Below are 21296 nucleotides of genomic sequence, written 5' to 3'. Positions count from 1 at the left end.
TATTGGTCACCACTTACACCAGGTCCTCTTCCTCTTCGCTTCTCCTCCATCACCTGCGAATCCCTCATCCGGTTAATGAGCACATCATCACGATCCAAACACAGACTTTGGACCAATTCTTTTATCTCCTCTTTTATCTCCTTCTTATCCCCTCTCCGTCGCTTCTTAATTTCGCTCACCCCTTCTTCCACTTCCTCTAATTTCTGCTTCACCTCCTTTATTCCCCGGTACGTCTCCTCAAGCTCATCCTCTAAGGCTACCTTGACCGTTTCCAGGTGCGACCTCACCTGCCGGTCCTTCGTCTCCATTACCTCTATCACCTCGTCCAACCTCGTTGTCAGTCCCTCACGTACCATCTGACATTCCCTCTTTGTCGCTATCAAGTCGTTTTTTATGTCGTTTTGTGTCGCTTTTAAACCTCCTAATACCGCAGTGTTCCTTTGAACCTGCTCCACTAACTCCGTTTGTCCCACCGTCAGCTGCTCCACCTCCTGCGTCAGGTCCTCTATGCCCCCTTGTAACTTTACAGTCCCCTTTCTCACCTCCTTCTCCATGTGCTCCTTACAGTGCCTCACCTCCTCGCGCACTCCTCCGACCTCCTCACTCACTCCTCTTCTGATCTCCTCTCCCATCACTTGCATCTCCTGCCCAGATGCCACCCTCATCTGCCCCATTTCCTCCCTGTGAGCATCCAGTTTGGTTTCTACCCCCATTCTGACCCCCTCTATCTGCTGCCCCATTTGGTTAACTTCCCTTTCCGCTTGGTCCCTCATGTCCCTCAATTTGCCTTCCATGGTGTTTTCTAACCCCTCTAACCCTTTTTGCATCCCTTCCATTTGATTCTCTTGAGCGGCCATTCTGTTTTCTACCCCCATTAACCCATTTCTCACCTCTTTTATCCCGTTGCCTAACCCCTCAAAATTATTGTCTAACCTCCCAAATTTCTTGTCTAACTCCTCAAAATTATTGTCTAACTTCCCAAATTTCTTGTCTAACTCCTCAAAATTATTGTCTAACTTCCCAAATTTCTTGTCTAACTCCTCAAAATTATTGTCTAACTTCCCAAATTTCTTGTCTAAACCCTTAAAATTATTGTCTAACCCCTCACTGGTACCCCTCGCTTCGTCCCTCATTACCCCCATTTCGTTTCCCATTACCCCCATTTGGTTTCCCATTACCCCTAATTGGCCCTCCAATCGCTCACTCTGAGCATCCATTCGGTTCCCCATTACCCCCATCATTCTGCTTTCCATTTCTTCGCTATTCTGGGCCATAAGGGCCTTCATTTGTTTGAAAAACAAGTTCAAATCCACCGGCGGCGCTGCCACGGTCGCGGGCGCGGTGATCAGCGAGGCGCCATTTTGCGCTCCCGCAATGTCGGGCACAACGACGCTATTTTGTGCGTCTGCTACCCTCGCTGCTTCGCTCTCCTCCTGTCCCTCATGTCCCTCAATTTGGTCCTGGACCGACCCTGCCTCACTCTCCCCTACCGGACCCCAGCTGTCTTGGTCTGCCATAGCGCGACTTTCAAAATTCGGGTTTTTATACAACAAAACAAATTTCGGCCGTTATAATTTCGTCGAGCGCAGTAAACGCGCTCTGAATCGATTCTCCCTCCCTGGTTTGGGCCTAACAACGCGCGGGAAACGCGCTCCGAATCGATTCTAATTGTTACAAATTTGGGCCTAATAAATTTAGTCCCGGGTTCGAATTCCACTCCTCGACACCAATTGTTACAGACGTGGCTTAGATGTTATTTACCGAGCGGTTTTGGTATGACCACGTCTGCACAAGTTACCCGATTATACTCGAACGTTGACTAATCGCGCTACGCTAGGTCAATAAAGGCAATAAAGGAAAAGGACACACGGCTGGGTTTCAAATGACACGACACCCAGGGTTCAGTTCTCAAGACCTCCGGAGGAGGTTATATTAAGGCGGAAGGTTAGATTACAACTACAAGAGGTACAGCATAGAAAGACAAGCACTTAGACACACTCTTATATTATTCCCAACAGACGACAGATAGACGGGACAAAAGGCTGACTCACACGGGGATTGATGGCAAGGAAAGGCAGAATCGATGGCTCCAGGTGCACCTGGGCTCGAGGCAGAATCGACTCGGTCCGGTCCAGAGATGCGGGAAGGTCACAGCGCTCGGAGATGGTGACTTGTCTGCTCAGGCTGGGGGCGCATCTGACCTCACATCCGGCAAGTGGCTGCGTAGATCCGGCGGGGAGTGACACGCCCTCGGCTCGTTAGCTCCGCCCTTGACGAGGAGCTGACAGCCAGCCCCTTCGTGGTAACCCCGTGGAGCGCATGGTCCGGCGCGCATTGTCAATGGCGGCTAACCGAGCCGGTGTGATGACGCACACTCCCCCGGTGCAGCGTCGTTGTTGTTGTAATTGTTGTTGTAGTTGTAGTTGTAGTTGTAGTTGTAGTTGTTGTTTGGGGAAGAAGATGGAAGGAGGTATGGGAAAGGTCCTAAACTCACTACTGGTGCCATATAATCACATTCTGGTGCAACGAAGAGTCAGAATTAATGGAAAGGAGTCCTTAACTGACATAGACTAAGAATAACTAGCAAGATGTCCGAAAGTTGTCTACGTGAGATGCGGTGGACCTGGGCACGACATTTAATGGGGGAAAAAGGGGAAGGTCGGCTCTACTGATTGTTGTTTACAGACAATGGGACTAGGGAATGGGGGATTGGGGATAGTTGGGGAGTATTGGGGAAATAGGGGAATATTTACAAGCGGATATGGAGGCCAAATTCCATATTCGCAACAATATCTTGCCCACTGAAGTGCTCTTGTAAGTAAACGTCCGCTGAATGCGAGGGGCAGACCTGTGACAATTACGTGCCTACTTCGGATGGTAAGGAAATTATATTCGCATGAGGCTTGCTTGATTGTACTCGATATTATATGTATTGTGATGCCTATTAGTGCATATGAATGATGGCCGTTATGTATTCTTCCTTGGATGCTGTTTGAGATCGATTCATATTAAACTCGGATCGAGAAAGCGGTTGTGAGACTCTGATTTTACAACAGGATATATATATATATACTGTATATATATATATATGTGTGTGTGTGTGTGTGTGTGTGTGTGTGTGTGTGTGTGTGTGTGTGTGTGTGTGTGTGTGTATGTGGATGTGAATAAGAGAGAGACAGAATTGTGAGGAACAGAAATGAAAAAACGAGATGTGTTTGTGTGCATGTGTGTGGGTGTACGTGTGTGCATGTATGTATGTGTGTGTGTATATGAGTGTGGGTGTATGTGCGGGTGTACGTGTGTGTGTATATGTGTGTGTGTATATGTGTGTGTGGGTGTGCATGCACATGCATTCACATGTTATCAGAAGTAAATACATTGTGTAGATGACATCATTTGTGCATCTGATAAATTGGCAGTAACCATTTTGTGAAACTGAATGTGCAGGTGCAGCATCTAACTCAATATGTCTAAATGTCACACGCGTCCATGCCCGTGGGATTCCCACGGGTGACCCCACTAGTACAGTAATAATATTTGATGGAGCCACAAACAGACTGGGTAACCCTCTCAAGCTGCCTCTCATTTGTTAAAAACGTTTCTCGGGGCGCCTCCGGGTGGTGTTTAGTATGACCAACCACAACTGCACAAGTACCAACCACCGGAACTTGGAATACGTTGTATGGAAATGGTGCTAAGTTAAAGGAAGTGATCCTCCATTGTCTGCTGGTTACCGACGTTTTTGTAAAGTGAAAGTGGGTTGTGAAATTTGTTGTAATGTTGTGATACAATGGTATATACAATACAAATACAAATACAATACAATACAATATACAATACAATGATACAATACAATATAATGTTGTAATATACAATACAATACAATACAATACAATGATATAATGTTGTAATATTGTAATCACAATACAATGTGAAAGTGGGGTTGTTGTAAAGTGTGGGGATGTGTGTGCACGTACGTGTGTGTGTGTGTGTGTGTGTGTGTGTGTGTGTGTGTGTGTGTGTGTGTGTGTGTGTGTGTGTGTGTGTGTGTGTGTGTGTGTGTGTGTGTGTGTCTATCGAAATGATTGGGGCCGATCAGTGGTTGCACCCAAGACAAGATGGCTGTGGTTTTATAAGACCTCATTTTGAGGTGTGGCGATAATTCCCAATGGCCGTCCATACGACGACGTGGTTATAATACCGCAATGAACAGCTTACCAGACAAACACACAGGTGGTGCAAACAGGTTTAATATCAATAATAAAAACAATAATTACCACTGGGAGCCAGAGACCACAGAAAGCACGTATCACAAGAATTCACAAGTCTCTTCTGCAATTATAATACCCACACGCCCACGATATGCGAAGCTTATCACGTTCATCTTTAATCAGAGATATGCCAGATTGTGAAGACATGGGGGAATGACACAGATGAAGAAGAGGAAGAAACACGTGACCCACACAATGCTGGCGTGAGGTTGTTTGGATGTTCCTCTCGGGGGAACCAACAATGGCGGAGCTATCGGCGGGCAAAGATGGGTCTGGTTACATTTTGTCCGGGCACTGTGCCGTCGTCGCACAGAAACACTTTGCCTAGAGCTACTGTTTCTGGGCTGGCATCGTGGGATGTCCCTCTCCTGCAAACTCTCCAGCCCTCAGCTAGACCTGCTCTGCGTAACTGTCTGAACGTACCGAGCTCACTGCTCAACCATCGAACTGCTCCGGCCCTCCATTCCTACACACCCTATGGCTGTGCGTACATTGGTCCTCCCCACGGGCCGTTCATGTCTCGACAGGCCGACTGTTTGTTGGCAGATAAGAGTGGCTTCTACCCACATGGGTGGTCACAGGGCTTATTCAGGGTCACCCTGGGAGGACATCTGCTTGACTTGCTGGGTTGAATGTTCAACAACAACAACAGACAACAACAACTTCCTCTCTAGTCATAATCAACGTGTGGCCCTGAATGGGTTTCTCTCATCTCCTCTTCCTGTTCAGGCTGGAGTTCCCCAAGGCAGTGTTCTGGGCCCTGTGCTTTTTCTGGTCTTCATCAATGATCTCCCTGACTCTCTTGAAAATCCCCTCTATCTCTTTGCTGATGACTCCACTCTCTGCCGCTCCATTCCTCATCCCTCAGATCGGCAGTCTGCAGCCTCCTCACTCTCTGCAGACCTGGACAAAATCACAGACTGGTCAAACAAGTGGAACATGTCTTTCAATCCTGACAAATCCCACACTCTTACTATGTCTCTCCGAAAGACCGACTGGAAAACCCTCCCATCTACTTTCTCAACAATCCTCTCCAAAGGCCCTCCATTGAATTCTGTTCAATGAAGAAGTTCTGTCACTTTCACTGTCAAAAGTTCTGTCACTCAAGCTTTTGGGTCTCACTATCTGCCATGATCTTTCCTGGGAAAACTACATTTCCAAGCTGGCCTCCAAAGCCAGTCGCCGACTGGGCATCCTCCGTCGTGCGAAGTCCTTCCTTGGCACACCTGAGCTCCTCACCACATACAAGGCTTTCATCCGCAGCTCAATGGAGTACTGCTCTCCCCTCTGGGCTGGTGCTCCTGCCTCACACCTAGCTCGTCTTCACGCTGTTGAAACCAAAGCGTTCAGAATCATTGGAATCTCCCGCGATGACGCTATCTCCGAGGGCCTTTCACTTACTCACCGCAGGCAGGTTGGTGGTCTTTCCGTCTTCTACCGACTCCTCTCCGGCCTTGCTCCCCCAGCTCTCTCTGGGCTCTGTCCCCCAAATATTCCTGCAGGTCGCACAAGATCTGCCTGCAACCCTCTTATAGTTAAACTGCCAAAATCAAGACTCTCTGCTCACCTTCACTCCTTCATTCCTCTTTTCTCCCACCTCTGGAACAAACTCCCTCACTCTCTTCAATCCCACTCCTCCCTCCAGGTCTTTAAAACGGCTGTTCACCACCATCTCTTATCTTCCCCAATCCAAAACCTTGATCTTTTCTACCCCCGCTAATTTCACCCCAAATCCACTTTTTTGAGGTGCCGACTTCTTTCCTGGAAGTCCTTGGTGTCCTTGCGTTTTATACCTATCCTGCCTCCCCCCAGGCCCTCTCCCTCCCACACAACTCCCGATGTCCCTGCTCTCAAATGTTGTGTTTGTGTGCTTCCTCCCCTTCTCTCCCCATCTTGTCGACTGCTCCCCTTTTTATATACTTTGTTTGCTTGTTTGTTTGATTTGTTTGTTTGATAAATGTTAGCTCTTTCACGAGCCTCGACTCTGTATACAAAAAAAACAAAAAACAGGCATTTTAAGGCTATTTTCCCTGCTAGAGCGGGGGTTAGCCTTGTGGTCCCCATGACAATCTTCTCCATTTTGCCCTATTTTCTGCATCTCTCCTTGTTAACCCCCTTGCCCGCATTTCTTCTTCCACCATCTTTAGCCAAGTCTTTCTCGGTCTTCCCCGTCCTCTACTTCCTTCTACATTCATTTCCATCACTCTTCTCAACCAGTCACTTTCATCCTTCCTCAACACATGACCAAACCATCTCAACCTGTTTCTCTTCGCAGCATCCATCACAGGCTCTATTCCCATCATCTTTCGCAATTCATCATTTGTCTTCCTCTCTCTCAACGATACTCCACACATCCACCGAACCATTCGCATTTCCACCCTTTCCAGCCTTCGTTGCTGCTCTACGTTCATTACCCATGTCTCGCTCCCATAAATCATAACACTTCTCACACATGCAGCATACACCTTTCCCTTCAGCTTCAATGACACTCCCCTCCTCGTCAGCACGCCACTCAGTTCCCGAAACTTCTTCCACGCACATCTCACTCTGGCAACAGTTGCCGAGTCTGATCCACCGAGTCGTCGCCGAGCCAAGAGTTGAATGTTCGTTATGAGGAAAACACAGATAACAAAGGAAAGATATAAGTGGTTGAGAAGTGGAGGAAAGTGTGGTTTAGACACACAGAGAGGGAGGAGGTGCACCATTATTAACGCGTAATATTCTGGCACAGATACCGTACGCCTACGCTAAACTTATAATAATGACATAGCAAACCCATATTACTCCCATTAGACCCTATCACATTCCCACAACTATGTGTTCCAGAACCACCCTTTAAAGTTTGTCTTTGACTTAAAATCATAAATTCCACCTCTTAGTGTTGCATAGCAACCTAATATAATGTAAACAATAGTTTATGTAAAAGGTTCAGATTACTCTGGCTATGAACTTTCAAATAAAGAGCTCATACAGATCACCCATTCTGGATTCATTTGATTTATTTAGCTGCTTGCAGAATGAAGCACAATCCACTTCATCAAAGACAAAGGCGCTTTCACAATCCACTTTATCAGATATATAAATCACCGTAAATACTGTACACACACACACACACACACATACACACACACACATTGCTTTTTTTTGGGTGTATTGTGCAATTGATAATCCGTTGTTTGCTAAACTTTGTAAACACCTCACATATCTCATTCTCCTGAATGACGTCATGATAACTCCCAGATATAGATTCATGGAGGAACAAGGTGGCAGAGGGTACAGAAGGTAAAGCACGGACTGCGGGCAGCGTGAGGATGCAACAAGGGGTTGTTGAATGAACTGGATGAGGAGAAAGAGAGGAATTTGCTCGTTTTTTGACCATTGCTCTCGTAACATGTACAAAAATACACCTTCAGGTGATTCCTTTGTGAATACCACACTACATGGCAGTTACTTTAATAACCAGAGGAAGCACAGTTGTTTGAGTCGTTGTCCTCTCAGGGTTCCTCTCATCAGTTATTTCTTCGCCAGTTGACTCCAAACTTGTCGATGTCCAACTCAAATACGTTGGTTGTGTGAGATCGCGTCTGAAAAAGGAATCAAGTCTTTTGAATAATACTGCCCTCTTGGTTGTGGGTAATGAGTTCTCACCCTTCCAGGCCTTGTGTGTGTCTTCCTTACACAGAGGAACTGAGCTCGTGGGCGGCAGTGCTCGTTGCTCATTGGTCCCCAGGTGTGGAACGGTCGGGTCGAGGCGAGTAGAATGGCAAAACAGGAGGCGAAAGAACCGTACAACCAGCTTGCGGCGGCACAAGATGTACACCCAGGGATCTAGGATGGGGTTGATGGAGGCGATCCGGATGGCACGCAGGTTGTGGATCCAAACCGTGTTTTGTTCCCCAAGCACATTCAGAAAAATACAAACCTGAGCAAGGTAAAGACAAAGTTAGATATACAATGAATGTTTGTTATTTAGTCCGCTTTATTTACGCATTTTAAATACATCCCTTGTTTCACTTTGATCGCAAATATATATATAATAAAGACTTTTTAAAAAAAATTGACATACACGTCATGTAGGAACCTATACATACTGTCGTGGCCAAACATATTGGCACCCATGCACTTTTTTCAAATAATGCACAATTTCTTCCAGAAAATTGTTGAAATTAAACAATGCTTTGGTATCCACATTTGTATTTCTTTGGTTTGTCATGAAACAAAACAATAAAAAAGCTGAAAAAATTACTAAATCTTAGTTTATTCCACACAGAGATCCTAAAATGGCCCAGACAATATTATTCGCACCTTTTATAAGTTGTCAGAAATAGATTTCAAGGCAGTGATTTTCCTTTACATTGGAATTAAATTCACTTGTCGTGAGTTGCATGTTCTTACAATATAAAAATCACTCATTCAACCAGTTTGAATAGTGAAAAGGAGTCATTCTGCTGTTTTGTGTCACTGTGTGTACCGCAATGAGCATGGAGAAAAGAAAGAAAACCAGAGAATTGTCTGAGGAGGTTTAGACACAAGATTGTAGCCAAGCATGGACAATCTCAAGGCTACAAGTCCATCTCCAGAGACCTTGATGTTCCTGTTTCCACTGTACACAATGTTATCAGGAAGTTGAAGGCCCATGGCACTGTAGCCAACCTCACTGGACGTGGCCGCAAGAGAAAACTTGATCGAAGATTGCAGCGAAGGATTGTTCGAATGGTGGAGAAAGCACCTCGATCAACTGACAGATTCAAGCTGACCTTCAGACACAAGGTACGACAGCTGCAACTCGCACCATCCGTCGCCAACTCACTGAAAGGGGGTTCTACGGTAGGAAACCCAGGAGGACCCCAAATGCTGAGAGAGAGACATAAGAAAGCCTGACTGGAGTTTGACAAAACACACCTGAACAAGCCAAAATCCTTCTGGGAGAATGGCCTGTGGACAGATGAGACCAAATTAGATTTTTTGGTAAAGCACATCATCTCTATGTTTACAGAAAACAAAATGAAGCCTTCAAAGAAAAGAACACCTTCCCTACAGTCAGACATGGTTGGTGTTCAGTGATGTTTTAGGGTTGCTGTGCTGCCTCTGGCACCGGGTGCCTTGAATGTGTGCATGACATCATGAAATCAGGAGATTACCAAGGAATTTTGGAGCGCAATGTTCCACCCAGTGTTAGAAAGCTGGGTCTCCGTCGAAGGTCATGGGTCTTGCAGCAGGACAATGACCCCAAACACATTTCAAGAAGCACCCAGGAATGGTTCAAGACAAAACGCTGGACTGTTCTGATGTGGTCAGCAATGAGTCCACATGTAAATCCCATTGAACACCTGTGGGGAGATCTGAGAACAGCAGTTGGGAGAAGGCACCCTTCAAATCTGGGAGAATTGGAGCCGTTTGCACGAGAAGAGTGGGTCCAACTACCAGTAACGGGGGAATAGGAAGCTCATTCATGGCTATAGTAAGCACTTGACTACAGTTATTTTGTCCAAAATCTGTGCTGTCAAATATTAAGTCTGGGGTGTCAATAATTTTGCCAGTCATTTCTTTTTATTTCCTGATTTAAAAAAATATATGACGTTCTGAATCAAAAACAAAGGTTCTGTAATATTAATAGTGAAATAAAGAATTGTGGAGACAAAATACTTTTGGCAATTTCACCTTATTTTTCGAGAAAAATGTGAGTGATTGAAAAAAATGCAAGGGTGCTAATATTTTTGACCACGACTGTATATTCATACATCACACACAGAAAAAGGACATTCGGACACATCACTGCATACTTATAGTACCTATAGAAAGTCTACACCCCCTTTCAAATTTTTTACCTTTTGTTGCCTTATAACCTGCAATTTAAATGCATTAAATCAGACTTTTCCACCTTTATTTACACATTATAACCCAAAACTTCCAAGTGAAAAACAATTTCTACAAATTTCAGAAAAATACAAAACTATAATATCTTGGATGGATAAGTGTCCACCCCCCTGAGTTAATACTTGATGGAAGCACCTTTGACAGCAATTATAGCTGTGAGTTTGTTGGGATAGGTCTCGACCAACACTGCACATGTTCATTGGGCAATATTTGCCCATTCTTCTGTACAAAACTGTTCAAGCTCACTCAAGTTGCGTGGGGTTAACTGTACAGTATTGGTTGTTCCTAAACTTTAATATAATTTAAAGGATTACTGTAAATTATGTTAATTTTGTAACATACTGTGTTCAACTTTATTTAAATTGTAAATTTCAAAACATCGTCCCCTTACTTTAAGTAAGAGCCTTAACCTGTAAGCGATTGACTGGTTTCCTGACCGCATGGATCATCGGCTGGGCGTCTTTCTTCCTCAAGGTTTCTATCCTTTCAGCCCAGGACCACATCAATAGATTACCTCCATCAGTAGATCCACAACCTTAGTTCCATCCAGGCAGTCAGCCAACCCATCAAGCAATATCACTTATTCACACTTTCCTCGCTGGAGGATTTCATGTATTAACACATATTTATAACTCATCACACGTTCCATTTAAAAAATATAAAACACAGTCAGTTTGTGTGTTTGTACAAATATCTGTCCCCCTTCATAAGGGTACGTTTTAAAGGCCAATGTTTTAACACGAATGTGTGTTCACTGCAGTCGATTTTTGAGGATAAAACCAATTTGAAAAATATTTTCCATAAAACAGTAATTACATCGATTCCATTGGAATTGTAGACGGTGGCTTGCTAACCGAGCCTCAAGGGCGGCGCACATGAGCGTTTAAAAAAAACAACAACAATAAATACAAGGCAAATAGAGGTGATATTCGCTGCACATGATGTGCAACACACACAGCGTAAACCGAGTGTTCATTTACATTCGTTTGATGTCCAATAAATAAAGAAAATACAAGCACATCTGACACTAGGCCAAGGCTTCAGACTTTGGCACGTTCACGAGGCTGCACCGTCGAATAAACTATTCCAACCTGTCATTTTTGATGGGCTTTTCACTAGTTACAGTCACGTGAAAAAGTAAGTACACCCCATGTAAAGTTTTGACTTTTTCAACAAATTTCAACACACAGCTATTTGATCTTCATTTCAACAATATTAATAGATAAAGGTGATATAATATAACAAATATCATGAAACATTTACATTTTGTGGTCCATTGTATAATTTAAATAAACATAAATGCAAATTTCGCACATGGAAAAAGTAAGTACAACCCAACATTTATCACTACTTCAAATACCTAAAATTAGAATCAGGTGCACAAGCTCAGGTGCAAATGATTGGAACATCGTTGGAGAGGATCTTGGAGGAACCTGTCTTATTTAAACCTCAGACATTTAGTTTGGTTTGCTCTTTGTTGTTGAAGTGTGCGGCGTCGCCATGCCTAGATCAAAAGAGCTTTCTGAGGCCTTCAGAAAGAAGGTTGTAGATGCCTACGAGTCTGGGAAGTGATTTAAAAAGATCTCCAAACAATTTGAAATCAATAATTCGACTGTCTGGAAGATCATCTACAAGTAGAGAAGATTCCAAACAACTGCCAACTTGTTCAGGCCAGTCCGCCCCAGCAAGTTCCGCCCGAGAGCAGACCGCAAGATGCTGAAAGAAGTCTCTAAGAACCCCAGAATGTCATCACGGGACCTACAGGTAGCTCTTGCCACTGTTGATGTCAAACTGGACGAGTCTACCATGAGAAAGAAGCTGAACAAATTTGATCTACATGGGAGAGGTGCCAGGAGGAAACCTTTGCTGTCCAGAAAGAACATCAGGGCAAGACTAAAGTTTGCCAATGAACACCTAGGCAAAGACCAGCACTTCTGGAACAATGTGCTCTGCACAGATGAGTCAAAGCTGGAGCGATTTGGCCACAGTACCAGAAGACATGTTTGGCGAAAACCAAAGACAGCATTTGACCACAAGAACCTGATACCAACTGTAAAGCATGGTGGTGGAAATATTATGGTTTGGGGCAGCTTTGCTGCATCAGGGCCTGGGCAGCTCACCATCATGGAATGCACTATGAATTCTTCATGGTACCAGAGGGTGCTTGAGGATAATGTGAGGCCATCTGTCGGAGAAGTTGAAGCTCAACTGAAGGTGGACCTTGCAACATGACAATGACCCTAAACATACCAGTAAATCCACCAAGGAATGGCTGAAGAGAAAGAAATGGAGGGTTCTGGAATGGCCAAGTCAAAGCCCGGATCTAAATCCCATTGAGATGTTGTGGGGGGATTTGAAACAAGCTGTGCATGCAAGAAACCCCTCAAACATCGCACAGCTGAAAGAATTCTGCATGGAGAAGTGGGCAAAAATTTCTCCCAGTCGATGTCAGAGACTGGTAGACAGTTATAAGAAACGCCTACTTGAGGTTGTTTCTGCCAAAGGGGGCAATACCACCTATTAGAGCCAAGGGTGTACTTACTTTTTCCACATGCGAAATTTGCATTTATGTTTATTTAAATTATACAATGGACTGCAAAATGTAAATGTTTCACGATATTTGTTATATTATATCACCTTTATCTATCAATATTGTTGAAATCAAGATCAAATAGCTGTATGTTGAAATATGTTGAAAAAGTCAAAACTTTACATGGGGTGTACTTACTTTTTCACGTGACTGTATATGATAATACATGAAATCATGCACATCTTACCTTAAATGTAACATGCCCACCAACCAGCACAACCACCCACCTACCTCTGGATCAAACTGTTATTCAATTATTCAAACAGTGACTTAAAACTGACTTTCTACATGTTGCCATCTCTGAGCAACCACTGAAAAGGTTTTAAAATACTGTATATTTATTTCTAATAATGTACTGCATTTATATAAATATCTCATTAATAATATTGTTACCCTCGCCTGAGGAGAGGGTATTGCATTTGAGTCCGTTTGTCTGTCTTTGTTTGTCTGTCTGTTTGTTTGTCTGTCTGTTTGTTTGTCCGCACAGAATAAATATGATTTTCTCTGCAACCGTTGGTCCAACAACAACAACAACATGCATTTTAAAGGCCATTTTCCCTGCTAGAGCGGGGGTTAGCCTTGCGGTCCCCATGACAATCTTCTCCATTTTGCCCTATTTTCTGCATCTCTCCTTGTTAACCCCCTTGCCCGCATTTCTTCTTCCACCATCTTTAGCCAAGTCTTTCTCGGTCTTCCCCGTCTTCTACTTCCTTCTACATTCATTTCCATCACTCTTCTCAACCAGTCACTTTCATCCTTCCTCAACACATGACCAAACCATCTCAACCTGTTCCTCTTCACAGCATCAATCACAGGCTCTATTCCCATCATCTTTCGCAATTCATCATTTGTCTTCCTCTCTCTCAACGATACTCCGCACATCCGTCGAACCATTCGCATTTCCACCCTTTCCAACCTTCGTTGCTGCTCTACGTTCATTACCCATGTCTCGCTCCCATAAATCATAACACTTCTCACACATGCAGCATACACCTTTCCCTTCAGCTTCAACGACACTCCCCTCATCATCAGCACGCCACTCAATTCCCGAAACTTCTTCCATGCACATCTCACTCGAGCAACCGTTGCCGAGTCAGATCCACCTTCTCCATTCAGCATGTCTCCGAGGTAGCAAAATGTTTTCACACCTTCCAGCTTCACGCCGTCTCCAAGATCCAACTCAACATTTCCTCCATCTGCAGCTCCCTCTGTGCACACCTTACATTTGAATGTAGCTGCCACACTGGTTAATGACCCTCTCAGACCACTACATTTTTGATGAACCCACTCAGTGCACATTGTACACTGAATGGAGTTCACTCCGACACCCTTCCTACACACAGCACAGGGCCACTTCCCAGTTCTTTCCACCTCACCACATGCTTTACCACTTGCCATCACCTTCGTCTTTCCGATATTCACCTTCAGACCTTTTGTCTCCATACATTCCTTCCACGTGTTCATCTTTTCCTTCAGTCCATCCATACTTTCCGCAATCAACACCAGATCATCTGCATACAACAACTCCCACGGTAAACCCTCTTTTACGTTCTGGGCCAGCACCTCCATCACAGCTACAAATAGTAGTGGACTTAGTACCGACCCTGATGCACTCCCACCTTCACCTCAAACTCACCACTGTTCCCGTCCTTCGTCCTTACAGCTGTGCGTGCTCTTTTGTACATTGCCATCACAACTCTGATCAACCATTCCTCCACTCCTAACTTCCTCAATGCCCATGTCAATACTTTGCGTGGAACCCGATCGAATGCTTTCTCCAGATCAACAAACCCAAGAAACAACTTCTTCCTCTTCTCCATGTACTTCTCCTGCAACTGCCTCACAATGAAAAGCGCGTCTGTCGTTCCTCTTCCTGGCATAAATCCAAACTGCATTTCGTCGATCTTCACTTTCTTCCTTATCCTCCTCTCCAACACCCTTTCCAATACCTTCATTCCATGCTCCAATAACTTTATCGCTCGGTACGAGCCACACTCCAGAGGGTCACCTTTCCCCTTGTATAGAGGGACGAGGGTACTCAGTTCCCAATCCACTGGAATGCGGCCTTCTTTCACCACCAGATTACAGATCTCTGTCATTCTCTTCACACCCCAACTTCCTGCTGCCTTCAACATATCTCCCACAACTCCCGTCGGCCCTCCCGCTTTTCTACCCTTCATTGCTTTTATCGCTTCCTCAACTTCCTTCTCAGTTATCTTCTCTGCCGGTCCTAAAACTGGGTTACTCTCTATGTTGCCATCCCATTCATTCTCTGTATTCAACAGCATTTCCATATATCTTTTCCATCTTCCTTTAATTCCATCTGGGTCGACAACGATTTGTCCCACTTCATCCTTCAAGCAGCTCACCCCCATCACATCACACCTCTCTTTCGCTATCTGCTTTGCAATCCTGAATACTGCTTTCTGACCCTCTTCCGAATCCAAGCGTTCTCCAAACATTTTCCTACATGCCTCCTGCGCCTTTGCTACCTCTTTCTTTGCAGCCTTCCTGGCTGCCTTATAACTTTCATACTCTGCTGTTTCTGCTCCCGTACCCTTCGCCTTCTGCCACTCCTTGAACTTCTTCCTCTTCTCGTCAATCCTCTTTCCAACTTCATCATCCCACCACCATGTTTCCGAGTGCCTCGGTGGTCCTTTTGTCCATCCACATACCTCACCAACGGCTCCTAACAGACAAGCTTTTATTGACATCCAACCACTTTCAAGCTCAACCACATCATCCTCGACCCTACTCAGCCTCTCTTTTAATGCCTCCCTTACTGTCACCTCTTTCAACCTCCACACCTTCATTCTCGGTTGGTACTTCACCCGCCGAGCTCTCCTCGCACCTTTCACCCTTACGTCGCAGACAACCAAGTGGTGCTGTGAAACAGCCTCCTCCCCCGGGATCACCTTTGTGTCTCGGAGGTGCCCCCTATCTCGCCTACGCACCATCAGGTAGTCAACGGTTGTCGTCGACCCACCTGACGTGTATGTAACAAGCTTATTATCCTCTTTCTGGAACTGAGTATTACAAATCAACAAATCAGCTCCATCAGCAAACTCCAAAATCCTTTCACCTTCTCCATTTCTCACACCATATCCGTAACCCCCATGAACTCCCTCAAAACCATCCATACTCCTTCCCACATGTCCATTTAGGTCTCCTCCTACCACAACAACTTCCTCATCTTTCACGTTTTCCATCAGCTTCTCTATCGCACACCAGAACTTGTCCTTCTCTTCATCGCTCCGACCAACCTGCGGAGCATATCCCGAGATGACGTTCACCAAGAGCTTTCCAATCATCATTTTTACCATCATCAACCTATCACTCACTCTAGTCACACTCACCACACTGTCTACAAACTCCTCAGAAAACAGGACACCAACACCATTCACGCCCTCCGGGCACCCTTGCCACACAAACTTGTATTTCTGTCCCTGCCTACCCTTCACCATTCTCACACCACTTCCCTTCCATCTCGTCTCTTGCACACAACATATGTCCACTCTTCTTCTGACCAATACTTCCACCACTTCTCCTGATCTCCCTGTCATTGTCCCTACATTCCATGTCCCAAACCTCAGAAACCGATCTCCACTTCGGGCTGTACCCTGCCCACATGTAGTTGTAATTGTCATGGTTCTCTTTTTGAGGCAATGTTTTTTTTTTTATGGCCGGATGCCCTTCCTGACGCCAACCCTCTTAGTCGCCTCCTACGACACGCAGGGATACGGCGTACCTATTCTTATCCAGGGTTACCGTTGGTCCGATTGGCAGAAAATTTTCACCATCGGTGCAACTCCACCTGTATAATTTTTACTGCTAATTATGACATCATAGGTCAAGTGGTTTCGGCCGCCATCTTGGAAAAACCGAAAAACGTTGCACCTCTATATCGCTGAATCGCGATATATCCAAACCAAACCGATATATCCAAACCAATATATCCAAACCAAATATATCCGATATATCCAAACCAAAGCGCTGAATTTAAAAAATTGAGACATGGCTCATTGTAAAGAATTCTCCATGGGGAATAAAATATGTTGATGATGATGTCATAGGTGCCTCCATTATGACGTCCTAATTCGACAAGTACAGAACTTCATCCTATCAAGATGAAATTTCTTGAGCGCCATGTAGGCATAAATTGGTGGAGGAAAAAAAAGATGACTTCATCGGCCACGTGGTTCGGCCGCCATATTTGTTTGAACACAAAAGCCTTAAAAACCACTGAAAATACATCTTGGCGAGGGTTTGGAATCTCTGATTGCTCTTTCTTGTTACTATTTGCATTGTGTTTTACTAATTCGATTTGGTGTCGTTTTATGATATTAAAGAAAACTTGTTCTAATCTGCCAACCCTAGCTCCCTGTGCTGGCATACGTCTGACTAGTTGTTGTAATCTATTGACAAGTTCAGTGCTGTGTGTGGTTGCGCTCTCACAGTCCTAATTATTTCACCTGCAACCGTTGCATAAAATAGCTTATTAGGAATGTTTCTGTCTAAGAAAGGCATTCAGACAATGTGGAATGGAAAAGCATCTCGTTTATCAAATAATTTGGTGTGAAATTTATTATTGTGGATATCAATTTGTAATTCTAAAAAGGAAACTGAAGTGGAAGTTTCGTTTTACTTTTTAAATTCAAGTTATTTTGGATATATATATCATCATGAAGCTGCTCAAATGTAAATCCAACATTAATTGCCAACAAATCATCAATGAATCTAATGATGTTTCCACATCTTCGCACATTTGTTAGTTTATTCGTGCACATGTTCTGGACCCAATCAAACTCGTACATGTGCAAAAACAAATTTGCAAAGAAAGGGGCCGGATTTTGAACCCATGGGTATCCCCACTGTCTGTTGGAGTATCTTGTTTCCAAATGTAAAGAAACTGTTGTTTCGTAGAAATTGAATACTCTTTCAGTTTTTTATTATTATTTTTAACTGCATGAATATTGATTTTTCTTTACAGACCAGTGTGCTCTTTTCTGATAGACTTTAATCTATACTTTATTGTTGTATTTCATACTCGGTTTCCCTAACTTTCCTTTCCCTTACTTTCCTTTTTTATTACCTCCTGCAAATGCTTCATCTACCGCTCTGCCCAATGTGGTTACGAGCTTGATATGTGGAATGTTTGGGTATAATGTGGAAAAATCAAAGATTGATAAACCTTACCTTACCCTTGTTATTGATGTTGTAGATACTGTTGATTACAGTTTTGGAAGTGGGGGAGTGGAGGGAGTGGAGCCTGAGGGAGTGGAGGGGATTGAATACCCGGCGCTGGCCGGCTGGGTGAGCTTTTCCCAGCAGTGGTTTTATAATGTGTTGGGCATTGAAAAGCAATGGAATTATTGTCTTCATGGTGGTTATGATTTATGGGAGCGAGACATGGGTAATGAACGTAGAGCAGCAACGAAGGCTGGAAAGGGTGGAAATGCGAATGGTTCGATGGATGTGCGGAGTATCGTTGAGAGAGAGGAAGACAAATGATGAATTGCGAAAGATGATGGGAATAGAGCCTGTGATGGATGCTGTGAAGAGGAACAGGTTGAGATGGTTTGGTCATGTATTGAGGAAGGATGAAAGTGACTGGTTGAGAAGAGTGATGGAAGTTAATGTAGAAGGAAGTAGAGGACGGGGAAGACCGAGAAAGACTTGGCTAAAGATGGTGGAAGAAGAAATGCGGGCAAGGGGGTTAACAAGGAGAGATGCAGAAAATAGGGCAAAATGGAGAAGATTGTCATGGGGACCGCAAGGCTAACCCCCGCTCTAGCAGGGAACATGGCCTTAAAATGCATGTTGTTTGTTGTTGTATGGTGGTTACATTTTTTCTGCAGGTCGGTGATAGCAATGTCTGACTCCACATCCAAATATTCACGCATGCACGCACGCATGCACGCACGCATGCACGCATGCACGCACGCACACATGCATACAATTGCTGTATCAAGAAAATGACCAAATACCAGCCCTCAAAAATGAAGTGAAAAGATCCTGGAAGCTGAGGAGCGGCAAAATTGTACCAGTGATTATTGGAGCAATACGAATGATAAAAAAGAACCACAGAGATATTTAAACCCATCCCTGGGAATGTTACGACAAACGAACTGCAGTTGGAAGCTGTACGAGACTCAGTGACGATCCTTAAAAGAGATCCTCGGAACAAAACTTTGAGAACAAGAAACCTTCCCAAACTGGTCCATGAATCATGATCCCTTACTGAAACGGAAGTGGATACTTCAAGACCTGGGAGGACTCCGTTCCACTTCCTGAAACCGGCATATGGAGTTACCAAACAACACACACACACACATACACACACACACACACACACACACACACACAGACACAGACACACACACACCTTTTTAATGCCCCCAATTATTCCCACTTTAATATGGCATTGGCCAAAAACGTTTTGTCCAAGCATTTCACGAACGGGCTGGGCAGGTCTGACTATCGATGGGTGAGAATTTGTAAATATGTTCAGGGTGCCGGAGATGACTCGACTACTGTTTATGAAATACTCTGTGGGGTCTTCAACATCCACCAGCTAATGCTAGCAGATAGGACACCGCCTTGAAGTCTGGGAGCACAAAGCACTTTGTGATGCAATTCCCTACTTACGAACCACTGATCTGCTAAATTTGATCAGGTAGCTGCATCAATGTGTGCGCCATCCATTGGAAAGACATCCACTAGTCGGTGGTGGACATTAAAGATCCCATGGTGAGGAGTGGGCAAATTATCACCAGTACATCAGGCCTGAATAGTTGGCTTGTGAAAGATTGGAAACAAAAGCATGCCCGGCCGTCCTGACAATGTGTCATTAATTGTTGTTATTAACGCAGTAGTCATTGCATGCAGTACATATAATGCAACTTACTATGAGCGGGACGCAGCACACGAGAAAGACGATGGTCATGAGGACCATCAACCACAACATTTCCATCTCCTGGCGCAACCCCCTGCCCGACCCTCGGGAACGCATGGAGCATTTGGATCTTGCGGACTCCCTGCGCCGTATGGACGCCGGTTCGTCCATCGGTCCACGCCGGCACCGCATTTTTACCAGCGTCAAACATGCTGCTCCGTTGCACAGCACGGTAAGCACGATGATCATACTCGAAAGGGAGACGTACGACAATGAGAACATCCTGGGCCGAGATTCAGTGACGTTCAAGTCTATGAAGCACCATGTATATGGCGGGTACACCTTGGTGCGTCCAAAACCCTGTCCCAAAACTGGGAGCGCACAAAAAAGCCCGTTCAGCACGTAGACCACAAACAGCGTGCGGGACGCGATCGGTCGACTTTCACAACGGTTGTAGAAGTAAGGACACCTGATGGCCACCGCTCTCTCCACGGACATGGCGCACAGTATGCACGGTCCCGTGACCCCGAAGAAAAGCAACATGAAGGAGAAGTAATCGCACATCTTCTGGTCACCAGGCCACCTCTTGCGTGCGTACGCGACCATTACCACAGGGCTTGTGAGACACGTCCCCAGCAGGTCGGTGACCACGAGCGCACACACCAGCATGTAGAAGGTGTTCGCACGATGTTCCTTTCTGAAGTTGCACAGCACCGCGATGGCCACGCCATTTCCGAGCAGTCCGAAAAGGAACATGACCGCCGGAATCGCCACGTTGTTCTTGGGGTCCACTGCAGGAATATCCATCGGCACAGCAACGTTCACCGTCCCACTCGATTTACTGACTTTCACTGGAAGCTGATAAATGGTGACGTTTTATCCAGCAAAGAGCTTTCTCCTGCCGCACGTACACCTGTTGGATTCTTTGCTCTTCTTCCTGTCCTAGTAGATATTTCCCAGCGTACGCAGTAGCGCTTCCTATGGCGTAAAAAGCTTCCTATGGCTTGCTGATAGCGATCTCCTTACACAGGTGCATCCATCGATTTCTTATCATCCCTTTCACTCCTTCGCTCACGCAGCACCTTTTGTGCTGCTTCACCCCTCCCTCTGCACCCACAACTTGGCGTCACAAACCGGCGTTCGCGTTTATACCAGGCTGCGCAAATTTGAACACACACACACACAATCATGTACAGTGTGTATCAAAAAAAGGTAATCCGAATTCAAGGGGTTAATATGCAAAGGTTATTTATTTTGACAATTTACATGTGGTTTACTAATTAAGAGGAGATCCTCAGCTTTCCATTGATACCTTCCATGCATCATTGCTGTCACACATGACCGGTTACATGTTCATTGAAAATGACAAGTTCAAATCGCATTTTTACAAGTTTGGCTAATCGATGCAAGTCAGGATAATTGGTGCAAAATTAACGTCAGATGTCAACTTTTCTCAGGAATGATTGGCCTTTATGCACCCACACCTTCAACATGTCCACCTCCCCTTTCAACACAAAGCTCACAGCGGCGGAGCATGCCCTGAACTGCTCGTCTCACCATAGCCGGGTCTTTGCACAAAGCATCTTCTTCATGTCGAATACGGCCCTGCAATTCTCAAGATAATGGGGAGGAGTTACGAACACCTTGTTCTTTAATTATCCCC

General features: G+C 44.8%; 1 protein-coding gene across 1 annotated transcript; it reads right to left on the bottom strand.

The window, feature by feature from the left end:
* Nucleotides 1-7258: 7258 nt before the first annotated feature.
* Nucleotides 7259-20693, bottom strand: LOC137421464 (prostaglandin E2 receptor EP4 subtype-like). The gene is made up of 2 exons (XM_068107568.2): nucleotides 19646-20693; nucleotides 7259-8193 (listed from the first exon to the last, which is right to left on the bottom strand). Exons 1-2 carry the CDS (start codon nucleotides 20438-20440, stop codon nucleotides 7708-7710), a joined length of 1281 nt encoding a protein of 426 aa, XP_067963669.2. The 5' UTR covers nucleotides 20441-20693; the 3' UTR covers nucleotides 7259-7707.
* Between the last annotated feature and the right edge of the window lie 603 nt (nucleotides 20694-21296).

Source organism: Myxine glutinosa, chromosome 2 (genome assembly GCF_964187855.1).
Source record: "Myxine glutinosa chromosome 2, kmMyxGlut1.1, whole genome shotgun sequence".
NCBI lineage: Eukaryota > Metazoa > Chordata > Myxini > Myxiniformes > Myxinidae > Myxine > Myxine glutinosa.
This window is presented reverse-complemented; position numbering and strand designations above follow the sequence as displayed.